Here is a 26636-nt window from a genome sequence, read left to right on the forward strand (position 1 = left end):
TGAACTGACTTTACCGTATTATAGCTTTGCACTATCAATACTGAATTTAAATGTGTAAAATTGGATAAATTGAATCAATTGGGAGTCATAAAAGTCATAAGAACATTAACTAAACTGAATGATAATGACATACTATTGAATCTGTCATTATTATCATTTTAAAAATTGACAAATGAAAATATGTTATCGGATTTCTTTTGGCCGTCTGTCAAAATGACAGACAGCAACAAAGTCTTGCAACCTGAGCTGCAGACTCCACTGCAGGTCAACTCCCAATAAAATATGAACAGTGTTTTTTTATTCATTTCTTTTATTTCTAAAGCCAACACAAGCCAGTTCCAGTTCCATCTTAAGGTAAATGGACAAACATTTCAGGCTGAGAGTAAAGCAGCTTAATTAGAGTCGGACAGAAGGACGAGTTCGTCAACATGTGCAGAATTTAACCCTTTGAAGCACAAGGTGAAACTGAATGAATGAAAGAGACAATACACTGAACAGCTGGGGAGAAACTCACACAGCAGGTCCCAAAGTTATTTACTGCGACTCACAAAGTAAGCCTTTCCTGGAAAAGTCAAAACCAGATTATGGCCCTTTTGAAGTCACAACTAAACTGGAAGACTCATCTACCAAATGGTCGTCTCCTAATTAACTGCTTTTATAAGACAGGTTTGAAGGGTTAGGAAATTTACAAGCATCCGTTTTGTTTTTCTTTCCCTTAACAGCACGGACATGACTGAATTTCTCCATTGTTCCGTCTCTTTTAATCGTTACGCAACGTGGACACGCCAGCCAACAAGCCACTCAGACATACAGAGACAGACCTCGGGATGTTGCAACTTGTGCCACGGCTATCATTAGCTTTTATGAGACTAAGTGCCAGACTAGGCAGAGCGCTGTCAGGGAAAATCCGTCGATGGACCCTCCAGCCCCTCCAGTATCTCTCTACCATCTGTCTAGCTGCCGCTACTGGGACTGAGGGAGGAGAGATATGAAAGTCAACGATACTCAGTCCAAAATGCTAATTACAAGCAGAAACCAAATTTTTTAACTGACTGAAAAACTCTGAAAAACAATTCTGCAAAGCCCCTTAAACATAACATAAACCCCAAACGGCTTCTAATAACATAAAATCAGAAAACCCACAATTAACATTGTTGTCCAACAATTTGGAGAAAATGAAACAAAAGTGGAAACTAAAAAGTTTTCAAACACAAAATAGTAAAACTAGCATCTGCATTATATGATCTACCGAGACAATTAATAATGTGTTTGCTAAAAGTTTGGAATAGAAACTAGCTTGAATTAGAGAGAGGACAGAGAGTCAGAGGAGTGGAAATAAAAACCTGAGGAGAAACTGACATCATCATTTTCACATTAGAGTCGATACCATCTGTTCACCTTCAGCTAATGTTGCTGAAGAGGAAGGAATGGGCAGATGGGAGGAGGGAGAGCAGTATGGAGGTCTGGATCTGGGGTGTCTGCTCTGGCGTTTCTTCTTATCATTTATCCTTCTTTCCTTGCTTTCTGGGGCAACTTTGCGTCTTTAATTCCTCCTTGACTCCTGTTATAACAGTAATGACCACTAGGAGGTGCTATTTATTATCACCACTTTGTTCCAGCACATTGACAAATATTGATATTGCTGCAAATGTTGAGACATTACTGAATATTTTCCTGGATTTTTTACTCCGCGAAACGGTTATTTTTGATTTATTACGAGCAACGACATTTTAGTGAGATTACATGATGGCATAATTTTGCCAGTTCACTTGTCTCAAGGTGTGAGGCAGTCAAAGTGGTTTTCAGCTCCAGAGGACACAAAACAAACATGACAAATGCTCTCTGTGTAATAATTGCAAGCTGTTGCGACATGTTTGTGCATCGACCTTTCATGCCTGGAGAAAACACACATCTCTCAATATAATTTCCAAGACACAAAGAATACTTCATTTGTTTCCTATTCCATGTGTTGTGAGCATTTTACAAAAAAAAGGAGAGCGTTGCGTTTCTCAGGTTGTGATTATTTCATGTTCAGAAGGTGGTGAGTAAAATTAATATTCATCTGTGCTGAATGGGATGTTTGGACTCTTCAAATATAGATCCAATGATACTTATTAACCTCTAGAAAAGATGTGCAAACACCTTAATAGACAATATTTTATTAAGATTCGTCTTTTATTGTGGTGGCATAATCTCAGAATTATAATTATGGACATTTGAGTGTTGGATAAATATCATAGATTACAAAATTAACATTTCCAAACGCAATGTGAAGAGTGGGTTCATGGAACCACTGAGTTTCCATAGCAACTGTTCCTGCTTCGGAGGCAAAGTCGAAAAATATTATTTTGCTCCTACCAACACAAATGTAAAGATATTGAGTTTGCTGTACTTGAAACTACGAATTTATTGGTTGGAATAACATAAAAGATTCAGCAATACTCCAGGTTAGTTCATAAATAAAAAAAAAGAATGAAGAATGAGTTAGAGAGGTTCTGGTGAGAGGATTGATCAAAGGCCCCTCTCTGTTTGCTCCAGCCATGAGAAATGTCGAATGAAATACCAAAGTGCTTTCCTAAAGACAAAAGAGATTTGTCCAAAGCCCAGGTTTTTTCCCCCTTACATTAAAGCAGAAATTTTGGACAATTTATCGCTGCTGTAATTACACATCAACATAAGAGACTAGATGTCAAAAATGCTTGCGGTGCAAAAGAGTAGGCGTGACTAATTAAAGGTTTCATTTTTGAGAAGCATAACTGTAAATGTGTCAGTAAAGTTTCTGAAACTTTAAAAAGAATAAAAGTGGCAGCATCTACTCCTCTTTTTTACGTCACTAAAACAAACTTCTTATTTTCCTTTTTGTTTTCAGACCAGATAGCGTTTGCCACTATTAAATGATTGCATCAGCAACGTGGAGATGTTTTGACAGATCAAATAAGTCAAAATGCCAAGGCAGGTTTACTTATGTGTTACATCAGCCAAAAATATTCTTAAATTTGAGTCGAGCGAACGCCCCACACAGAGGCCATTCGGCCTTGATGCGTCCATCTGAGGTTTGAGCCCCGACCGAGACGTTTGCTGCAAGTCTTCTCCAATTCGCTCTCTGGCCACTTCATGTCTAATGCCTGTCAAGAAAAGCTAATAGTGCTACAAAAATATAACTTGCACCTTCTGGTCAATAATTTACTGTGATGAATGTCTTGGTACCAACCAGACTCCGCTGACGCAGCGGGTGGACAGGGCCCGCGGCATAATCTCTGAGCCTTGCTGCATGAAGCCTCCAACTGGGAACCACAGACTGTTTCCCAGTGTGTACTGGTTCTCCAGGATGTCCCGCCGCTCCCGTAAACACGGGTGAGGGTTGTACCACTCATAAGGACTGAGCCTTAAAGAAAGAAAGAGAAAGCTACGTATTTTAAAAAGTATGCAATACCTTTTAAAGGGATACATTGGTGATCAGTTAAGGCAATTTTTTCCAAAAAGTCTATAGTCAAATAATAGGGTCACTTAAAAACATTGAAACCATCGAAAATAGAAGCAAGATGTTGCTCTTTTGTCTTATTTAAATGTTTATCAAACACATTTTGACATTAGACAGGGATAACATCAGAAAAAAGGATGTCATGTATTAAATTTTTCAAAAAAAACTTTATTCCTATGGTGAAAATCAGGGATAAAAAAATAATCACATAAGATGAATTGTTTGGTTAAAAAAAAGTACATATCAGAAAAGAAGTTTTCATCAAATAGAAAAGGCTTTCCAACCTTAACACAAAAATACTAGAGAAACCTTCAGCGTTTTGATCAGAAGTAATTCTTCCACCAGTTTTAGTAATTTGTTGAGGCACCGAAGCAGCAAAGCAGTACCTATAAGCACCCTAAAACTCACATTTGGATTTTAGTATGATGTACTTTTTCTCTCTGCAACCTACAGAAAATGTTTCCTGAAGTCTGAGATCATTTATGTTCTTTTGCCTTTCAGCTCTCAAATGGATTCCATTTTTTGCCATCTCTGTTTTTATTGTTTAATTATGAGTTATCCAGTGGAGGAAGTGAGGCCTTCATTGCTTTAAATGTTGCTCTGGGTCCTTTAGTGACCTCCTGGATAAGTCATTCACATGCTGTACAATACATTTTGTAGTGCTTCACTGCAGTTCACTGGATTCCTAAAGCCTTAGAAAGGGCTTTCTAACTCTTTCCTGAGGAATAGATATTTATCTTTCCATGTATTATTTCTTTCTTTTTTGGATTGTGGCATTTTAGATTACTTCATATTGTGGTCTGGTGCTAATCATGTGTAGCTGGTGGCACTGAAGCAAAAAATGTGGTTTTGCACAGTTATTTCACAATTTAACATGGGAACAATCAATTACTCAGACCAAGATGTTTTAGATACCAATTTCCCTAATAAATGTAATCAATATTGCATTTATTATATAAATGCTCCATTAAAATTTGTTTGATGATTTGAAACATTTCAGTACGTCAAAAAAGCAGAAGCATTAGGACGAATGCTGATTCACAGAAGAGGAGAAACAATGAAAAACTTGAAGCGTCATTAAACAGCTACCAAACTCTCATTATATTCTTTGGCCTAATGGGTGCAATTGTAACATTTTTAGGCACAAAAACATGAAAGCAAAATCTAATACCACTTTCCTAATCATTTCTTTTTCCGAGTGGAATGTGGTTCGGTTTTTCATATTCCAGGTTATTTTTCTCGTTTTCGACTTCTCTTTGTGATTGCGATTAGAAATGAACCCTCGGGAACCCAGTAAGACAAGCCCATTGAAAAGTTCTTCAGAAAGTAAGAAACAGGCAAAACTGAAATCATTAGAAAGGTGTCATACCTGGCGGCAAGGAAGAGAACACAGCTGACAGCAAGGTAGGCCAGCAGCATGAAAAGCCAAACAGCAGGAGAAAACGGGTCGAGAAAGGAAAAGTAACCTGGTTTTCGAGCCTGAAAGAGAAACACAAAGAAACGCTCTGAGGATTGACAGCATTGTTTTCCCTCTTACTTTGCCTTCATGTGGTTAGCCTCAAAGAAAGCAGTGCTGAGGCTAAGTCTCACAAAGCCGTTTTGTCTGACTGAAGTCCTGCCTTGATCATGACCTGCAATCATTTAGAATAAAAACCAGCACATCTACAATAAAATGTAATTTTATACCGCTGGATGGAAGGGAAAAATAATGGTAGGCTAAAGACAGAACCTTTATTGAGGTCTTTACAATTTGTTTCTACCTTAGTAATCTCTACATTTTATCTTCGTTATCTGATGACATCAAAATAAGTTGGAGACGGTGTAAGACAATGTTGTGCCTCAGACTCTTTGAACAGAAGAGCAACAACACAATAAGTGCTGATGAATTGGAAGCAGCAGTAAAAATTAACTCAGGCTGTTCAGCACCAGGGGGCAAGGGCGCTGATCAACATGGAGATGTCTTCACTAATGTGTGTGCCAGTCAACAGCTTAGCCAATTAAAAAGATTACAATCTTTTAATGTGCTCATAAGCTTCGTAGACGCATGCAGCATCTCTCTGTATGTGTTTCTAACGTGTATGAAGCAGATTATCTGCTGCCAGACACAAATGTATTGTATTGATTACTTTGCAAATCAAAAAGCTAATCTGACATTAAATTACTTGCTTTTGTTTGTTTGTTCTCAGAAACTTGCTCAAGAAATTACAGTGAGTTAATTAAATGTTGCACATAGAAAAAGAGCATTTTTTAATTTTTATTTTTAAACAGCACACAAAAATCTACATATTGGAAAAAAAGATATAATTTAGTGTGAACATGGAAGAGTGTATCTTAAAACAAAGAGATAAAATGTGACTTATAGCTTTCAACTTTAAAAGCTTAAACTATTTATTGTTGTAAATTGGATTCAAATTCTAGTTTATGCAGCTTAAATTAAATTGCAGGGTCTGAAATTAATCAACGAATCACATTTTAATCATATAAAACCATATACTGAAAAAATAAGTATTTCAATTGAAAAGCCACTTTTGATGCTTAATTATTGAATAATTATACAGATAAGCTCAACAAAATACATATTCATTGTTTTTTAATGTTATTTAATGGTGCAATGTGCTGCTTTATCTATTCAGCTTTCAAACATTACAGGAACCAGTGATCATTCATACAGCTTAGAAAAAATACTTATTTAGAAAAGTGGAGTGTGGATGCCGACATTAGCATTAGAAACGTCTGTGCTGCTGCAACATGTTTTGATTGAGAGGCTATTTTAGGCTTGACCAGCTCTGCTTACAGGACAACAGTCTTTTCTAGCACCACATCAGCATTTTGAAGCGTAAATTTACCTCCAGTGGCCAAGAGAAGAGGCTTTGCCATCCATTGCTGTCACTTGTGCATCACATTTATGGGCATACCAGAAACATGCAAATACAAAGGTTCCGGTTTGAGATTTGTGTTTGTAAAAAAAGGGAAAAAAAAAAAAAAAAAGATGTGATCTATGTGTGTGTTTCAAGAGGTTTTCAAAAAGTTAAAATTATGTTTTTTTATGTTTTGTAATAATCTAATATTGCATATCCAGGCAGCAAAACTACATTAATGAGTCTCAATACTATGACTACCTATAGCAACCTTTCTCTAGGTAGGAGAAGAGCTCTTTCAGTTATATGGAGATCTTTTCCCCGCAAAAAAAAAAAAAAAAAAAAAAAAAAAAAAAACATAAATCTGATCATTCTGCAGTAGCAGCCCCAATAAGCGGACAGCTGTGGGCCCTCCACTTCGAGAGCTTAAAGAGTCCCAGCTGCTCGGCAGCCATATGAAATATCAGAAATCTGTTTGCAGACGTTGGCGTTGCCATCAATAGAAAAATAAAATTCTGAAATCAGCCCAACAGTAAACTGCTGTTATTCTCCACCTCGGGGTGTGCTTTTCAGGGGAAGATTACTTCAGCTTATCTGTGAGATGTGATATAAAGCCTTTAATGTCTCTGTCGAGCTTTAACCGTGTGAAGTCTGCTAAATGCTATCAACGAGTGTCAGTAAAGTCAGCACCAGTCCTAAAAAGCTCCAGGCTAAATAGTCTACAAAAAGATTCAAGGCCCCAATTTCTCCCATTGCGTTTTGGGTGAGTGATATAGGGCTTAGATATCGGCAAGAGAGGCAATGCGATGAAGTAAAAAAAAAATAAATTAATAAAAAAAACTCTTGTTCAGTAGACCTGACTCTACTCCAGTAAAATTCTTCACTGCAAAGTGTGACAGTGCTGGAACAAACATTGTGCAAAAAAAGAATATAGTAGGGTACTGTTTGTTACTGAGTCCATACATGACAGATGTGGCTATTTTTAAGCTTTAGTATTTCTATTCATAACTTTCTAGAAAAGAAATATTTTATGTGAAGCACTGAATACACAAGCAGCCTCAGACTGCAGCTTTACAGGCTATTCTGTTGCTTAATCCTTTAATGTAAACTCATGAAACAAAAACACATGCCTGATGACTTTTGTGATGTTATGATTACATAAATAAATCATCACTTTTACAACATGCTGCAGTCCTCAAGTTTAGAACAGACCCTTGAAGCCGTTTCAGCAGAAATCTTTTGTTGTGACAAACTTAGAAAAAAGTTTCTGGTTGTGGGGGTAAATCAGTGGTCTGTGGTTATTCAGAGTGACAGACGCACCGATTGGCAATTTAGCACTCTTCAGAACAACGTTGAGCGATGAAAAAAATATTAAGCAGCGACAAACATCAAGCTGTGTCAGATATTTTGTGTGGAAATCATGCAGTGTGACTGATGTTTTTTGCCCAGCTATGAGATTTTCTGCACCGTCTCTTTTTCCTTGTCCTTCTCTCTCTTCTTGTAGCATCTATAAACACGTTTATATAAAAATCAAGGTTATATTTTAAGCAATCTCTATTTCAGTTCAGGTCTGAAAAATTAAACCAAGTTAGATTTTGAATTAAAAATGCACAAATTGACACAAATCAAAAGCTCTGAAACTCATGCTAACTGTAGCAGCAATAGCTACTCTCAGGGCTGACAAACGTTTTGAGTGTCACTCAAAATGCTTTGTCCCTGTGCAATGAACCTAAAGCACGCCAAATATTTATGACAGCTTGGACATGGTTTGCTAAGCAACAGAGGTGCTTGTCATTTTTCACACCTTTTATAATGCTTTATCACAGACGAAAGCTGTGTACTGATTAAACAACTTGTATAAAAAACTCTGTGCCGATGATTCAAACTGAAGTATGATTAAGTCCTTTTAACAATGAGGCTCATTTAGCCTTTAGCTTGTCATCAGTCCAAACAGCTGGGAAAGGAAGTTCAACTTCTCAACTTTAGTAGACACTGAAAAGTTGAAAACACAAAAAATCTTAATGGAATAGAGAAGGTTCAATAGAAATCTCGAGGTTACTACTACCTTGTGGTCCATTAGCAGACGACCCTGCCAATATGTGTGCCAAGATCAACACGGCGTGTCACCTCATCTACTCAGGGCTGTGCAGTCAGAAGGAGCAGCTTGGTGTTTAACAAAGTGAATTTATGGTTCAAATCCTCCAGTCCAGACTCACCCTGGAGGCAGGAGTTCCCGCCATGGACTGAGGCGATGGATCTCTCACAGCACATCAGTGTGAGGGCATAAATTGCCACTGCAGGCCGTAACTGTGAGTAAAAACGTGCTCTCGGTCAACTTAATCTCTAAATAAACACTTAAGAAAATGCAGCTGGGACACTACTGTGTGAGCTGGGCTTTGCTGTACACACATTAAGCAGCTGACTGATCACTGAGTCAATAAACTGATGCTGTCACTGTGGACTGGATCAAACATGGAGGACAGATGGTGGAGGTGCATACTAATGAGCTGCAGATGTACATTATCTGCAGACAGGGACCGTGCAGCCATTATAATTCTTCCCGCAAGGAAACAGAAGTGGATCTTTTAATGATAATAGCAACTAAGAGAATCACTAATGTCATTAATTGTTGCTAGACAAGACACGTCTTCTGAGCTTTGTTTTTCCATTTAGTTTCCATTTCCCAGGACCAAAAGATGCAGAATTTTGAAGGTACACAATGTGATTTTCTACAGTTCCAACTGATTAAGGTTCCCTTTTATACTTTACACTAAGAAGGTGAAAAAAAAAAAGAATTGTCCTTTCCTTGAATATGACAAAAACTATTCAACAAAGTAATCAGTGATGATAATCTGGATTTCCTGCTTTCATTCGAAACATTGTTTGAACAATTAGTTTTAAAGTTGCATGCTTTCCCTGTGCATCGTTGGGTTTTCTCCTGGTACTCTAAAAACTGTTCAATTAACTGCTCTCTAAATTGTCCTGAAGTCTAAGTGTGCATATGGTTGCCTGTCCTGTGTGTCTATGTGTTTGCCTGCAATAGGCTGGTGTGTGCACATTACATTTTTGATTTAAAAATCTGGGCTCTCTAAACATTTTTCATCCTTCTTAAGGAAGTTCTGCACAAAAAGACTTCACTGTGGTTTTGCTCACATATCTCCATTATCACACTGTGGAAAAGGGAGCGACGCAGTTATTACATTCTACGATGTTCAAATCAAATTAAGTTCACGAAGCAGGAAAGTAACTTTTTCTGCAGATTTGTCTTTACACATTTAAACGTAACCTTATGGAGATATGCTATAAGAACTATTAACAACTCATCTTAAGATAGATGTCTTTATTTTCCCACAGGGATAATCTTTTTCCACATGCCATTACAATCTGTGGATATAAATAACTTAGGCAGAAAAAGTAGAACATTACATACATACACATCAACATTAACATTTCCCAACATGTCCCACATAGACATCTAAAACATAACATTCATCCCTCCTTCTGTTTTTCTACCTCCCCTTTTGTATACTAGCACAAGAAAGCCAAGGAAATGAATGACTGCCACAGGATGGTAGCTGATAAACTCAGCTGAGGGGACAAAACTTTTCTTAAAATGTATTTTTTTTCCCAGGTCAGAGTTCTGCATCTGTGTCCAGATGGGAGCAAAGTGAAGAACCGGTTCAGAAGACGGTCAGGACTGTTTGCAATGTATGGTGAACATATGGTGACTGTGCGATTTGCGTGAGTCAGACTTAGAGTGGGAAGGTGTACAATCCTGGACGCAATGTGTGAGATTTTGATTATTATTATTGTTTCTTGGTGGCGACAGGAAGAGCAGCAGAGTAGAACGGGTGGAACAGGACTTTTGTAACAGAGTGATTTCAGTTTATGTACAACTACAGTCTATATTGTTGTGCATGTTGATGTGTGAAGGTGAAGACTAGAGTTTAATTATTTGTCTACGGCGAACCTAAATATTTGAAAGTATTGATCTCTTTAACCGTCTTCAGCATAACGCAACATGTGAAAAAAGTTTGGATGGAGACAGAGGCTTTATGTTTGACGAGACACAATTACGATGAAATTAATGACCCGTTGCCTAAGGGCTGTTAGAACATTCTTAAGTGAGTCAAGACTTTTTTGTTGCTTCACAAACAGCTGACTTGTGGAAACTCTGGTTGTGATAGCAAAAAAGAAAAAAATGCATTAAGAAAACCCAACAGAAGAAACTGAATAAAGACTGAGGTGTAATTCTGAAGCGTTATTGAGTTTTAAAACTTATACATGGATTTATTTTATGATGTTTAGTGATCAGATTGGGACTGATAAATCAGGAATGACGAAGTGATATTTAGAACAATAATCATGACATCACAACTCAACTCTGAAGGCAAATAAAGAAAACATAAATGTGTCTTTGTAAACCAGCTTTAAGTTGCTAACCAGTATGCACATATGTAGAAAGCTGTTCAATCAAAAATAGTAAATGTTTTTTTTCTTATTTTACTTTTCAAACAAATTAAATCTTTCATTGTTCTAGACTCAACCATACGGTTGTCTTTAATTAAGGAAATAATTAAGTTTATGTGATAATCAAATGAAGATGAGGAACAAAGTTAACATGTTACAGATATAAATAAGGTATTGCAGGATAGTTGTATAAACTCTGCATCCAGGACACTTTTAATGTGATTAGGCATAAATCCTTTTTCTGCATCTGCTTTTTAGCCCAATCCTTCTTTTCAAGGAACTCGGCGTCTTGACCAGGGAGTGATTAGAGGAATCTTACATGACTTTTGATTACGGTCTTCTCAGAAAATCCCCCTTTCAACCTTTTATGTTAAAAGCTCTCAGAAATAAGAAGACAGGAGCCCATCTACAAAGCAGCTTGCAGCTTTATTGTTTTGTATTGCATCAGCCTCTTCGGTAGAGACGCTTCAAAAAGAACCTTTTTCATTTTTGCACCTGATTTTTGCTTGCTTTAGGCCTAAATTGAGCCAAGTGGCTTTTATTTATTTTTGCTTTTTGTTGTTTCTTGCTAACAAAAAAGGAAAAAAGAAAGAAAAAGAAAAACTTACTTTTATTTTAAAATATACTACAGATTTTTTTTTTTTCCCCAGAATGTGGAGTGTAGAAAATCTGAGCTGATTGAATTCACTTTGGCTTAAAAAGGCATGTGCTTGAAAATGTAACAATTTGTAGCACTTATGAAGTTCAAAAGCTTTCTGTAAAACTCGACTGTGGCTAGAATCAGACGAAGAACACAAAACCCATCACTAATGATTTGAGTGTTCCTTGGGGCACTGTGACCTCAGTAAATGTTAGAAGTTTGTGTGTTTCTTCACAGAGTTTAGATTTAAATCCATCCAGCCATTCGTTGTCTATAGCTTCTCCTTTAAAGGTCGCAGCGGCTCATTTTCTACCAGTTTTAAATTAGCAAAATACAGAAGAGAACCAACCATATTGTTAATTCCAAATAAATCAGATTTTAATAACCTAATTTAAAAAAAAAAAGCTCCTTTTAATGTAGCAGCTATAGTAACTGCAGTCTTTGTTTTCAATGTTCTGGATCTAAAACACTAAAATCATGGTCTCCCTTTGTTTAAGTGTGAGCCATGGCATTTTAAACAACAATTGATTCTCTGATTTAAGGGTACTAGGGCACAATAAGAGGCTTAGAGCTGGAAGGAAGTGGAGGCAAAATAAAGAGGAGGGGGGATGAGCTTGTAGTGATTTAAAAGTAATCAATAAAATGTTTAATCAAAGGGGGAGCAGGCATAATTTAAGCAGGACTGGTGTGATGTATTCCCTCGGTGGAGTTGTTGGAGAGCTGATGCTGCATTTTGCTTCACCTGTAAATGAGAAACTGCTGCATTGTTTAGGCAAACACACACTGAGCCGCATTATTCCAGCTCATAAACAGGAAGATATGCAAAATGCACGGACTGGCATGAATTTCTGACAGAATCCCCAACTTGAATTAAAATACCACAGTTTGACAGTATCTTAACAAATGTGTAATTTTATTGTTTTTATAAAAAAATCAATTAGCTGATAATAATTAATAAGGGATATAAATTGGAAGATATCTTTTGTCATTTTCATTTTTAATATACTTACTAAATTAATATATAAAAATACAAAATACACATCGTCTGTTATTGCTGCTTGTTTGCCGGATGAAGTTTTAAAACATTATAACCTTAAATTTCGTTTTAGTTTTGACAATAATAGATTTTTATTACAGAAAAACGTTTGTTGACAACTTTGTGTTCCTCCCAAAGTGTTTTCTTTTAATGCAGAATAGTAAAACATTAATTCAATTTAATGAATGTTCCTCTACTGATTATATTCATTAAGAAAGCAAACAAAGAACGCATTTCTGTAAAGATTATTTTAGTGAGATTTTGCTCTCTTTTCTCTGATTATTTACTCAAGCACCAAATGTTTCTGGTGCTATCACTTAAAAAAATAGACTTTTAATGGAACTGCCGTCAATTTATGCCATAAATGTTAAGTGTTTTAGCTCTTTTTTTTTTAGAAATTAGTGGAAAAAAATAACATCTAACAAGAGGTGAAAGTAAAAAGCACATTACCATGAATATGGAATAAATCTGACAATTTCCAAACATTCAATGGAAACATAATAGTGTTGCTTCTTCCATTAGGGGGGCAGTTTTCATAGTGTAAAACATAAGTTTATTATGCTCTTTATAACACTGGAGCAAATCAACAATATGAATAAAGATAAAAGATCCAGCATTCGCTGCAATCGTTTTATATCCGTCTTCAGTAAACATCAGTGATGACTGAAAAACAGAATAAAGAGGAAAATCCCAGAAGAAATTTCAAAAGGTCTTTTTTTGTACATAAAAAGCATGCAGCATTTGAAAACTTCAGAACTGTCACAAATCCCATGTCTTGAATCTGCAGGTCTGTCAGACTCAGGAAGCAGAAAACCCAAATTTTAGATTCCAGTCAGGAAGCCCAAGTCAACCATCCCCCATCAGAGGCTGAAAACTCACAATCTAAAGCAGCAGCTCCTGCCTCTATACCATTGCTGCATAAAAAAAAAATAAAAACATGCCCTCTATCTGTGTTTTCAGCTCTGCTTTTATCTGATCTGCCCCCCAAAAGCATCCCCGCCTCTGCTTCGTCAGTGTTTGTAGTAATACTTTCTTTTGCTTTGTTGGAAACTCAGTTTGACTGTGTGACCCGAGCGGTCGAGCGACTGTCAGCGCCTCCAGCAGCACAGCTCGTGCTGAGAAGGAAGCTCCTGATGCAACTGCAGCTCTTTTTTTTTTATTTTTTACCTCTGAATTCCTCAAATCAAACACACGGTGAGGTCGCAGACATAAAATGATATCAGGTGCAGACACTCCACGCTCCAGTCTGTAGAACTTTAGCCCCAACTCTGCTGGCACGATGAAAAAAAGTGGACTTTTTAAATTTCACTTTAAAAACAAAACTTAAATAACTTCAATATTTCAATATGCAAACTTTGTAAATGCAAGAAAAATGCTTATGCATTTATTTTTGATGTTATTTTATTTCTTTACCAATCAATATCAGAAATCATATCATACAGTTAATTTTTTATCTCTTGATAAGTGAATAAAGAATGGAAGCTCTAAAATCTTTCCACCATATTTTTTCTTTATTTATTTAATAATTTGATTTGGAAACTGATGAAAGACAATCCTCTGATTTCCAGACTTCAATGAAAGACTCAGATCAGGCTGTATGTTCAGGATTGTTTGTCATGTTGGAAGGATCAACAAGTGGCCCATTGCTAACTGTTTCGCAGACCCAAACAGGTATTTTTTATTTTTATTTTTTTCCAAGATTGTCTCTAATTACAATCAGTTCTTTGCTCCTCTCATCAACTCTGGCCAGTTTCCCTTTCCCTGAAGAAAAGCACATGAACGGCACAATTTTTCATGGTTGGCATGTTCTGTTCAGTATTTCAGCTTCACACCTTCTTTCACATGTTGGTTGGGTTCCTTAACCAGTTAGTTGGAAAAAAACAAAAAAAACTTCTTATTCCTTGCTTCCAACAAAGGCCAGATTTAAAGGGAAAACAAATCTTATCTCCTATTTAAATTATGAATCTTTTTTATGACAAATCATGAAAAGGTTCAAGGCGTAATAGCAAATGTACTGTAAATGTAAAAATGACCTTGTTCAACAGGTATTGCTGCAACAGCAGAAACATGTAGACATTCTAACAAAATATTCCACTAAAACGTTACAATGTGTCATATTTCCGAACAATAAGCCACTACTTTTTTCACACATTTTGAACAAAGCGATGTGGCTAATATATGGGTTTTTACCAAGGGGTTTCCAAAGCTTGAAAAGGAAAGAACAATCTCAAGAGTGAATTTGCCTTGAGATGATCGTGACATTGAGAGCGACAACAAAAGAGAAACTGAGAAAGTGTGTGACCTTGGATTTACACTGAATGCGTCTCTGCTCCGCTGCACACTTCACCAGTGGGGTGAAGCGATTCCTAACCACCATGATTTACACTATGTGTGGCTCCATTCCACTGTGAACTCCCAGGAGTGCTTTCTTTCAGACTGAGGTATAAAGTAAACATTAAAGCTAAGTGCCTAACAACATAAGTGACATGTTGTCTTTACATATGTTTTAAAACTGCCCCTTTGGTGTGACAGTATAACATCAGACAGATAATCTGTAGGAACAATCAAGCTCCTCTGCTTCCTTGACGTCCTTTTTTGCAGAAACACACAACACCGAGTCAGAAACAACCAACCAGAGCCAGGAGGAAGGTCTAAGACCTTCCTCTCGTGAAACAATCTGAGATTCTTTCAGATTATTTGCCTCATACTAAACTGTCACAACATGGTGATAGTTTTAAACATGTAAAAATAATTTTATTTATAAAAGTTACCTAATGCAGCTTTAATCAAAACTGAAAATACAAAGGCAAGCTCACCAGATGCACTTGGTAGAGGATGCTGATTCCCAGAGTCATGAATGGCTTGGAGAAATCAATTACCTTCTCCCTCTCTGAGGTTATGGTGAAGCCGGCGACAGCCAGGTCAGCTTTCTACAGCAAGACACAAAGCATAGCAGAAATGATTGTTTAGCTTTGGTAACTTCCAGGTACTGAAAGAAGAAAGAAGGTACAGGAGAGCGAAAATGGAAAAGGATTCTCTTTTTTTTAACTTGTGGTGCATGTGCAACCAAAGTTGAAAAATGAAATAGATAAAGAATCTCAAACATAAGGTAGAGAAAAACAGGGATAGCAGAGTGTCAGTGGAGGTCTCATAGAAAATAAGAAACAAAAGCCACACAACATAAAAGAAAGGAAGAAGAGTCAAGTGGGTCAAGTACCTTCAGGGAAAGCTGATATTTGGGTAAAAAAGCAGGAGACACAATAATTGAAGTGAAGAAAACAAAAAAAAACAAGAACTGAGGCCTTTAACCAAATTTCTTTAAAGTGATATACCACCAGAAATGTTTGGTCCTTAAGTAAATAATGAGAGCAAAGAGAGCAAAATCTAATGAACATCATCTTTATGGAAATGTTTTCTCTGTTTGTTTTCCTAATGAACATAATTAGCAGAATAACTTCCAGTAAATTGCATTCATGTTTAACTATTCTGCATTACCAGAAAACACTTTGGGAGGAACATAAAGTTGTCAGAAACAATGTTTTCTGTAATGGTGTTCTAATGACTTTTGCCTTCAGATACTAACATTTCCTCCCACCGCAGAAATGTTGGAGCAAAATAGTTTCATCTTTGCAACTTCAAAGAATAATTTTCCAACAACGAATTTAGTTCATCTCTTACGAACACAAGAGGTTGTTATAAGGATCATTTGGCCATTGACATAGCAATACTATACTGATGGTAATTAATACTTCACAGTCTTGGCTGTAGTGATAATATATTTTATTTCAGACAGTCTGTCAGGTCACAGAGTCTGAATAACAGAACAGTTATCATGGATTCTTAACATACAATTAGATTATACAAATCTGAGAGCTTTCTTTTTTCTGAAAACGTTCTACTGCTTATGAAAGGAAGAACACGAGATCAGACTGCGAGTTTGAAAGCTACACAGGTGAGTTAAAAAACAGATGAGGAACAGCTTTGAGAGAGACACGAAAAGAGTTTGGGATTTCTTACTGCAAACAAAAATTAATTCAATTTTCAAAAGGTTGTCACCTCTTTATCCTCACAAATAAATGAAAGGTTTCACAAATTACAAACTGTGTCTTAAGCAATCTCAAATCAGCGCAATGTACTTCAATTAAAGTTTGACTCATGTTTATATTGAATTATTTTACTGCTTCCTTTTTGTGTTTTCACAAACTCAAATAATGCTTCATAATTCTCACACTGTGCTTTAAAGCATCTCTGTTCATTCTGGAATGATCCATCTTGTCTTGATTTTAGTGGTTGTGCTCCAGCTGCCTTAAAACTGTGACAAATAATTTTCAAATTTAGTATCCACTGGAAGCTCAGGGGGAACAATATATGATCGATAACAGCCAGCCACTTGCAGTACTATCACAGTGTCTATACATCATACATAGTTTTGTCTGCCAACCTGTCACTGCTTTTCCCCCTCACAAAATGCTGCCAGTTAAATGACTTCAAGATAGCGGAGGCTTCTTCAGGGTTTATGTAACTGAGCGTCCTCAGTCAGTCTGACAGGCGATGTTGTTTATCTGACTCTGTCCGGATGACAACTACAAAATGACTTAATTTCCTAATGCAAAATAAGAGTCTTAATATACATATGGGGTTCATAACAATAGCTTAAGCTACATAAACCTCTAATTCATGCTTTGCAAAACATATTTAGCTTTTTTTTTGTTGGCTCTAGTGGTTGACAGGAAAGAGGGCAATCAGAGAGGGAAGACATGCGGCAAATGTAGACAGGATGGGAATCGAGCCTGTGACCACCGTCATGAGGACCAAGGCCTTGATACGTGGGTTGTGCTATGCCCCTGCGCCACCACAGCACCCCCTATATTTCACTTTTAATATTGCAAGAACCCGTCCCATTGGATCTCCTTAAACACCTGACATTAAATAGGAAATGTCAAAAGTATTGCCTAGATTTTAAATTAACTGTTAATAGTAAATGTTTATCAATGATGTACTTTTGTTTTTGTAGTTTCACAACAAATATTGCATTAGTTGAAGAATAATCAGTGTCTTAAGGTAAATTTAAGGGAAATTCAATGTTGATGAAACTCCTATAATCTAATCTTCAAATAGTCATCATGGATAACGATGCTGTGGGCAGGAAGGATATCTGGTAGCAGTCAGTCATGCAACATATCTGAAGAGGCCTCTGACTGAAGACTGTTGATGTATCATAGTCTGATGATGGTCATTTCATCCTAGCAGCTTCATTTCTGGTCAGCAGAGAAGAAATATCACAGAAATGTCTCCTGGATCCATCAGGTGTTGGGCAGCACTGCAGATTCACTTCTTTTGTTTTTATCATTTCTCCTTAAATCTCTTTCTGACTGAACAGCCAGAAAGCCTGGCAGAGAGATGTTGAAGTCAGGGATCTGTTTTTCTCCCGTTATGATTAAGACGGTTCCTCTTTTGTCTCTGCTGTTTCGTCCTGCTCTGCCTCCATGAAGCCTGTTTGGGGTCATAGTTAAGATTTTGAGATGATAATTACCTGCTTCCAATTAGAAAATATACATTTTGTCCCCAGTTACAGCATCATAGCAATTGTCATAAAGTAAAAATAAATAAATAAATAAATAAAATAAGAGAAAAAATCCTTCCTATGCCACAAGGCTTTGGGGGGGGGGGATAATTGTCTAAACATGCAAAATACACCTGAACCCCCCCAAAATGAACTACAGTTTGCAAAAAGTTCAAATCAGTATGTATGTATGTAACCCCAACATGCTGCCACCGTGAGTGGTGCAGTTCTGAAAGTGTCTCAGAAAAATATTAACAACAGGAAACAACAGCCTGGATGATCATTTCCTGCTCATTATGCCAGAAGCTTAGATTTATCCTGTAAGGACACTGATTATTCAAACACAACTCATACATTCATCAGACATAATTGGCCATCTGAGGTCTGTATGGCCAATATGTTGCCTAATTTGTGGAATCATGCTGTCAGATGCAATGATTAATAAAAATTCGGTTTAGTTGAAGGTATCGCTCAACCGTTGTGTCATGACTGAATGAATGCAAATGGAGGCCGCCCGTGTTTCTGGACTCACTGCTTCGCTGCCAAGAGATGAAGGCAATTTTTAAACCAGGAGTTAAAGTTACTGCTGCCAGTCTGGAAGAAAAGTAAATGAATGCATACAAACTAACTCCAGCTACTCCCTCACACAGCTTCAATCAGTACATTTATTTTCAGTTGCATTTCATTTCTTCAAACCCAAATTAATCAATGTAAGGTTTAAATTAACTCCCATCCTACTGATATCCAGAGATGACACACCGACTGTTGAATGTCCTGAATTCATTACGGGATTCATAATAAGGGTCGGCGCTTTCCTCCCAAACATTTAAACCACCTTTGCACAGATTCTGGTGCTTTTAATGAAATATTGATTTTCTTACTGTAGAGAAGTCAGTGTTGAAGGTGCAGCTGCCACTGAATGTATTAGGAGTTAACAATGAATTGTTATTGTGCCGGTGTCATGGGACAATGAGAACCTTGGTCCCTAACAAGTGCCTTTTGTCCCGATTGCGTAAATAGTGGAAAAGCAGGACTGAAGGTTACACCAGACACAAATATAGACAAACTGATGAGAAACTTGATCAGCATTAAAATAAAACACACATTTCCATGTGGAGGGTGGACTCCACCTGTTTGACTGACCCAAAATCAGTTCTATGAAGTACCAGACTTTATTTGTTCTTTTCAGTTTTTACCTAAGAAAGAAATCTGAATTATGTTAGAGTACTGTGTGTGTGCATTTCTAACATCCCTTAAATCTGAGTTCTAAAGTGAATTATTCACGTTTTACACGTGTGCCTAGTGCTGAATATGGATAAAGTCGTCATACAGGAGAATGAATTCATGAAAATGTTATCTGTGAAATATTACCTGGAGTTCTAATTCAGACTCTCTATTCTTCCTTGTTAAATATACAGAAACTAGCTCTCTTCATCATGATCTCATTGTAATACAAAGAGGGGGCTATTATTAATAACTATTGAAATGTGTGACCACGGAGACTGAGAGAGGATATTTGAGTCTCGTATGCATCTGATCATGCAGATACAAAATTAAAAGCAGCAATTGTATTTTTTTTTCCTTAGTTGCCATGAGCAATTTTACAGAGAACAGCTTCCCCAACTTGCCCATTTCAGTTTATCATAGTGTTGACAGTATTATAGCCTGGACAATAAATGATAATCATCTGGAAAAAAAAAAAAGTTTCATTAAGAGGAGGCCGGCCATTTGGTTTGACTTACAGTTCTGTACTTTAGGGCACAAAGCAGCCCACTATTAAAAGGATCTTAGCTAGATTAGAAAATTGTGATAATTTAAGAGAAATTGAAGCCAGAACAACTTGTTAAATTCAAATAGTGGAAAAAGAGAGAGAAAAAAAACAATCCCCAGGCTGTAGGCAGGCAGAGTTTTAGCATTTTCCTTAAGCCTATGCAGACTTAATTTGCTGCTTTAATTGACATTGGTTTACATTAGATAAAACAATATGACAATCTGTTTTTTCATGTGCCTTGAGACAACATGTGTTGTGAATTGGTGCTATATAAATAAACTTAATTAAATTGAATTTTCACTGAGGTACTACGGGTGCAAACTGAGGGCATTAAATGTAAGATAGCAAACTTCCTTTATTTCACTCTGTAATATTAATTTTCCTAATCCACTCAACAGATTTTTCATGCTTCTGAAGTTGCTCTGCTCCATCCCTAAAACCAGCTTTTTTGGAGAAACCCATTGCTGTTGAACTTTCTCTGCTCACGGATGTCTCTGCAGTGAACTGGAAGAGCACAACAAGCAAGCCCTAAAGAAGGCAGGAATGTAAACGCGCTGTTATTCTGCTGCCCTTAACATTTATACAACCACGTTTTTGTTCCACAAGAAAAAAGTAAAACAAAATAAATAAAACATACTTTAGAGAGCAGGTTTCATCCCTGCAAAAAAAGTCAACATCGATGTGCAGTATACAACAGAAAACATTTTTGCAGGAGAGATTGCATCTGGTCACAGAGACATGCTGTTTAGGAGGAATCGAATATTTTAGTAAAGAAGTGAAAACAAATATGGTGAGAGCAGTGTTTTGGAGTGAGAGGAGTTTAATCTGAGATTAAAAACAAAAATCGTATTCTGTATTCGCCCTTTTTTTTGGAAGTAAAAATGTCTAATATGGAATCAAGAAATATAAATGCTTCAACAATAAGAATGTAGTTTCTGATTGGCTTAAACTACCATGTTCAATTTGCTTACCAAACATTAATCTTCTATTCATAAATAATTTTTAAATTTTACTCAGCTAGCAAATAGAAGATGTATTCATGAAAATATCAATCAGGTTAAGGGATTACTTAATTATGAATGACATGTTTTCATTGTTATTGTAAAGATGTGTTTGCAGCAGGTTATTTTACAGAACTAACCTTTTTATATATATATTTGCTTTCATATTTGGCACAAAAAGAATTGAAACCGTCTTTGAGTCTCCAGCTTCGGTTCCACTCACACCCTGGCTGATGAGACTGCAGTGAAATGTGTTGGAAAATTGGCTGGTCCATCTATTCAACTTTACATAATGCAAAAGCATGGGCCCTTTCTTCTTTCTGCCCTCAGTGGAGCGAGCACCAAAAATAATGAAGCTACTGCTGTCATGAAGTGGTGGTAGAAGAGGGACCCAAATGTAGACCAACACACGAGGCCAGAGCCAAGAAAAACAATGTTTTATTAAACAAAGAAGAGCAGACACACACCCTGAACTCCAAAGTGAATCCCCCCAAAAAACAAGGTGCAGAAATAAAAGTGAGCAGAAAACAAGAACGACACAAATGTAGCCGGAAACACGGATGATCTGCCATGCAAACCAAGACAACCAATGTGCATACATAAATTCAGAAATTTACTCAGAGGGGTCAGAGATAAAAGGTGTTTGAATGAAGATGAGCGGACTGGAGGCAGAGAACAGGTGGTGGAACAGACACAATGGGAGACTATCAATAGAGACTGGCAGAGAGAAGCTATACAAAAAAAATACAGTTTCTACAGAGCAACAAGGAACTAAATACAGAGCTGCACATGACAAAATGTCCTTTGAAGGTATTCGAGTCAGTTTAACCCTTTTATGTGGCCATGGAGAATGAATGAATGAATGGATGGGATTTCAAAGTTATTAACACATAAAAATCTGTAAAAGTATGCTGTGAATTTATATTCAGGTCTAAACTCTTATAAGCCGTCATTTGCATGGATAACAGTTACTATCCAGTTGGGGTGTGTCTTTTTCATTTTTGCACCTCTGCAATATCTGCCGCTCCTTTACAAAAAAGCTCAAGATCAGCAACACTGGACAGAGGAGAATCTGTGAGCATAAATTCCCAAGTCTCGCTACAGATTCTCTCTTCTGTAAGTCCTTTATAACATGCACCTGAACTACAATAGCATGCCTTGGATCAAAGCCTATGTTGTATATTGGAAAGCCCATTCTAATGAGAATTCACCAGATAGGATGGAAGTTGATGATTCAGTTTCGACACTGACGATCCAAACCATGCCACTGTAAACCTTTTGTTTTGGTTATGTTGTAACCTCTAGATGTATTTTCTTTGGGATTGACCTGTTTTGCTCGAGCTAAAACCAGTTTTTCTGTCCTAACTGAAAAAATTAATGCCCACAGAGAACAGGTGGTGAAACAAACAATGGGAGACTAGCAGGGAGAAACTATAAGTAACAATAATAATAATATAGTTTCTACAGAGCAAACAAGGAATAAACCAAATCCCTGAAATACTGAGCTGCACATAGAAAATTATCCGCTTTCGATGGCTTTCCTCTTGCTTCTCTGGTAACTCAGAATGCAAGTGTGGTTTAAAAAATACGTCTGATTTTTCTTTCAATTCATAATTATGCACAACTTTGAGCAGGTCTGTGACAGAAAATCCCAATGAGGTTGTAACATGATAAAATGAAAAATGTCTGAAGGAGGATGAATGCTTTTGCAAAGCACTGTAAAACCAGCTAACAAAACTCATCAACAAGTCTATTATATACATAAAGCAGACAGAGGGCAAGAGCTGCTTAAGGAGAAAAGAAGAAGGATCTTCAATATCGCAATATTTAAACCATGATAGCTGGATATTTCATAAGGTGCCTTCAGGAGGGAAAAAAGTCTAATAGATTTTAAAAGTCAGCATTCAGTTGGATAATGCACTTTTTCCACATCACATTCTTTAAATTTCACTTTCTTTCCTACTGGAGGACACAAAGAAATTCAATTTACTGTATTCCAGTTTTATCAATTGGTAATATTGACTGGACACTGAGAGGGAGCTGAAATCCATCCATAACACAGCCAGGGCATGAAGCTTTCTTCTGGTGACATAAGCACAGTTTAAAGTGGGTTCCTGAGAAACCCTCTATTAAAATGCCCTTTTCAGTTCTCTTTTTCCACACCAAAACCTCCGCAATACACCCCAGTTTGGATTTAACCTTGATGGATGAAGACAGAAAGGTGAAATTAAAAGTGAAAGATAATCTCATTAAGGTTCAAGTCAACTGAGACCCAGAGTGGAGCCATAGTGGAGTGTTTATCTGGACCCCAGACACCTCTCTGCTCTTTAATTAACACCTAATTGATTAACAAGCACACACTTCTTAAATGAATTTCTCCCACTTTCATCAGACTCCTCGGTCTTACAAACAACAAAGTTTTTAGGAGTGTGTTTCTGTGTTTAGGTTGGACAGTTGTCATGTTTGAGCAGCGAGAGACAGAGAGAGAGAGAAGAAAAGAGGGAGAGTGCTCTTTCAAATGCATAGTTTTGTAGCCAGAAATTTCAAATAAAGGGATACCTACTTGTGTGTGTGTCTGCGTGTGTGTGTGGGTTCAAACTGAGGGATCCCACAGTGTAATTGAAACAGCTCTGTATAATTAGTAAGGAAAAAAGGCAGTTGATTAGCCTCTTAATGGCTCGCCTGTGTTCCCCAGTTTCTCTTTCTGACACACACACACGCACACACACGCTCACGCACACACACGCACCCATCAGCCACAATCGCCATTACCATGACCGTTATGTGTTTGTGTGTGGCCCTGCTTCCAAACACAAGAGAACAATTTTTGGAGCCGCTAACCCAGAGACTATTTTTGGGGCTTTTAACTAGACCCCACTAATTAAACAAAGGTTAAAGCATCTTTGTAGGGTTAGAGTTAAAAGTGCCACAGTGTTTTAGGCTGGGTTACAAGGTTTGGGGATGTATTATGGCTTCCTCATCAAACCCCTTTCACAGAGCACTACCAGGCTGGGCCACCTTCTTTTTCTGTGTTAGTTAAGATATAACATAGGAGGAAGTCAAGTTTCCTGTTTCATGAAACATCTCTATCATAAACACATAACAAGCCCTTCTTTAAGCTGGTTGTGGCTGGTCATAAATCACCAATCACATGAGTTTATTGCAAAATCAAGAGCCAGAGGAGGTTTGGAGGGGAAGAGGGTTGGTATAGAACGGTCTTCAGACATGCAAACATATGGATCGGGTAAAACATATCGGATCTGTGCAACAACTTTTCAGTTTTGTAATAACTGTTACTGATACACTTAGCTTAGGTTCAATGATCTTTACTCTCTCAGCATACCTCAGTGTAGCCAGTTCTGTGAATAAAACAACACTATGAAGGCCCTGGTGTGTTTTTGTGTTATCGCTACATCACATGCTTGAACCACCAAGCTGGGTAACTCCATCACAGGGACTTAGAGACTATGACTAATTCCTCTGGCAGCTCTGAGGCGACAGTCTGGCCACTGCCTTCCTGTGCAATTCTGCTTGAAAAGGATTCTTGCTTATAGCAAAGTTTGGGCTTTCTCCCCATGACTTGGATTGTCTATGGTAGATTTTCTACTGGGCCAATCAGCGAACACAAGGACAAGTTGTGAATAATGATTAGAATTTTCTGTGCTGTCTTAAAATTGTAGTCTGCTGGAAGTGTTAGCAATGGCAGCAGAAGAAGTGAAAAAAGCCATTCAGTCCATATTGGCCACTTTTACAACATCTGAAATAACATTAACAGCCATCTAGTTCGGCACTTGTCTCTTCACAGTTGAGGACAGTTGTTACAGCGCAGTCAATTTCTGACAAGCTTCTTAGCGTCAAACTGGCTCATTACATACGGCACAGGTAAACGTTAGCAATTGGGTGAAGCAAGCAGCATAGAACAAGAGAATGCATTTTACCATCTACTGCAGTGTAACAGTGACATTTTCAACCCCAGATGCATTCTTGGCCCGTTTAGAAAACTCAAAGGGTCACTGAGATATTAAGCATCAAGTATTTTGTAGAGGAGGTTTAATTTGAGAGTGTGGGACCTTCTCTGTCCTGAGCAGGCAGTGAGTGGTAGCGTGACCCATCTCACTTCCTGTTCTGCCGTACGCCGTCGCCCATAGTCAGAGCAGAGGGGAACCCCTCCGTGTTCACATTACAAAAAAAAAAATCACATATTTGTAAAGCTGAGTAATGCCAAACACAATGCTAATGAGTGTGATGGTTTTATATAAATTTACACAAAAAAATAATAATTTGCAGAAACATAAAGATAGAACACCTGAAAACCTTTTGTTGCTGATAAACCAGTTTATTAGCACAACAAGAGTTGATTTTGGGGTTAGTTACATTTTAAATATCAGTGAGAGGGTTTACTATTAAGTAACAGGAGAAACACAGACTTTAGTTGTTTATATATATATATAAACATATATATGTTTATATAGAAAGAAAACTGCAGGACTGTTAGCTGTTCATTTCAGCTGCTAACAGATGAGTGGACTAATAGGTTCTGGTTTATTTGTTCCTTTACCTTTTTGAACTTTTGCATATTTTGTTGCTCAACTTTTTGGTTCTGCCAGAAGATATCAGTTTGTACCCACCTTAAGGACATTTTGTCAATTCGGCATTTTGCAGCACAGTTGTTCTGTTTTATTCATTTGAGCTTTGACCTTCTGTCTTCTGGTGAAATATTTAGAAATGTTAGCAGTTAAATCTCAGTTAGGAAACAGTCTAAATTCTCAGACTGCTGTTTGCAGTCGCTAACTTTAATTGTGCTAATAAATAACATGAGACACTAAAACTATGTAAAATGACAACTGTGTAACTTTGTTTCAAACAATTAGCACTGATTTTCTGCTGACTGTGCTCTCAAAGTGGTGTGACTCACATCTAACATAAATAATAAGTGACCATTCACATCAGGAAGGATTGAAAAGAAAATATGTACATCCTGTTAATTCTTAAAATACAATTTTAACAGGCTACAACTAGTATCTGCAAGTGAAAGAAAATCAGAAAAGTCCAGAGCTTTTCATATATTTGTTTTACAAAACCTTATGTTGCCCAAAAAGCAATTAAATTTTTGCACTTCAACAAAGTAATTCCTAATTTTCCATTACTAAAATAAAATTCTAACAACTTAACAGGGTTTTCCTAAACACACAGAAATACAAAACGCTCTCCCTGTCTCTTCCCCTTATCATCTTTACCTCCGCTTGCAGTTTTCATTGCAGACAATTCTCTAATCAGTGTTAATTAGACTTGACTTAAAGTGAACCACTTTCACTGAGAAAACAACTAACTTGGGAAATTGAGCTTCAGCTGAGCCACTTAATACGTCCTGAGCTTCCCTGTGACTGCTGATCAGAGCTGGGAGGCTTTCCAACACTCCACCGCTTGTATAATTGGCTGACGCTTGTGTTGCAGTTAAGAGTGCCATCACTGTCAGTAACTCAAAGCCCACGTCTTGCACCCTCACCCCTGCCTGTTGCCATAACAACTAATGCAGAGGCAATGTTAGAGAAATCAATTGGGGATGCTCGTGTTTTTGTGTACGCGGTGGCTTCGCCTGATTCAATTTGTTGCTTTTGAATGTAAAATGTTTTCGGTTTGGTCACACTTGAACTTGACGGTGCTGTAAAGCAGTGGAGATTTTTCACTTCATCTTTTGCCAACTTCAAACCCAACATGTTGCAGATATGGGCTTTTCTTGTAATAAACTGAGGCACATGTAACCAGCTTAAAACCATGGCTACACTTTGCGCTTGCTTTTGGAAAGTGTATGTTAT

At 37.3% G+C, this 26636-nt stretch overlaps 1 protein-coding gene across 2 annotated transcripts in view; it reads right to left on the minus strand.

Moving 5' to 3' along the window:
* The window catches only part of LOC103130107 (glutamate receptor ionotropic, kainate 5-like), a 79219-nt gene that overhangs the window by 15084 nt on the left and 37499 nt on the right, over positions 1-26636 (minus strand). For both annotated transcript variants that reach the window (XR_001660187.1, XM_016665667.1), the window contains exons 12-14: positions 15302-15415; positions 4851-4960; positions 3212-3385 (exon numbers count right to left, since the gene is read on the minus strand). Coding sequence is in view for 1 of the 2 variants with exons in the window: in XM_016665667.1 (XP_016521153.1) it covers positions 3212-3385; positions 4851-4960; positions 15302-15415 (398 nt within the window). In the remaining variant the exon portion in view is untranslated. The remainder of the gene's footprint in view (positions 1-3211; positions 3386-4850; positions 4961-15301; positions 15416-26636) is intronic.

This window comes from Poecilia formosa, unplaced genomic scaffold, assembly GCF_000485575.1.
Source record: "Poecilia formosa unplaced genomic scaffold, Poecilia_formosa-5.1.2 Scaffold607, whole genome shotgun sequence".
Classification (NCBI taxonomy): Eukaryota; Metazoa; Chordata; class Actinopteri; order Cyprinodontiformes; family Poeciliidae; genus Poecilia; species Poecilia formosa.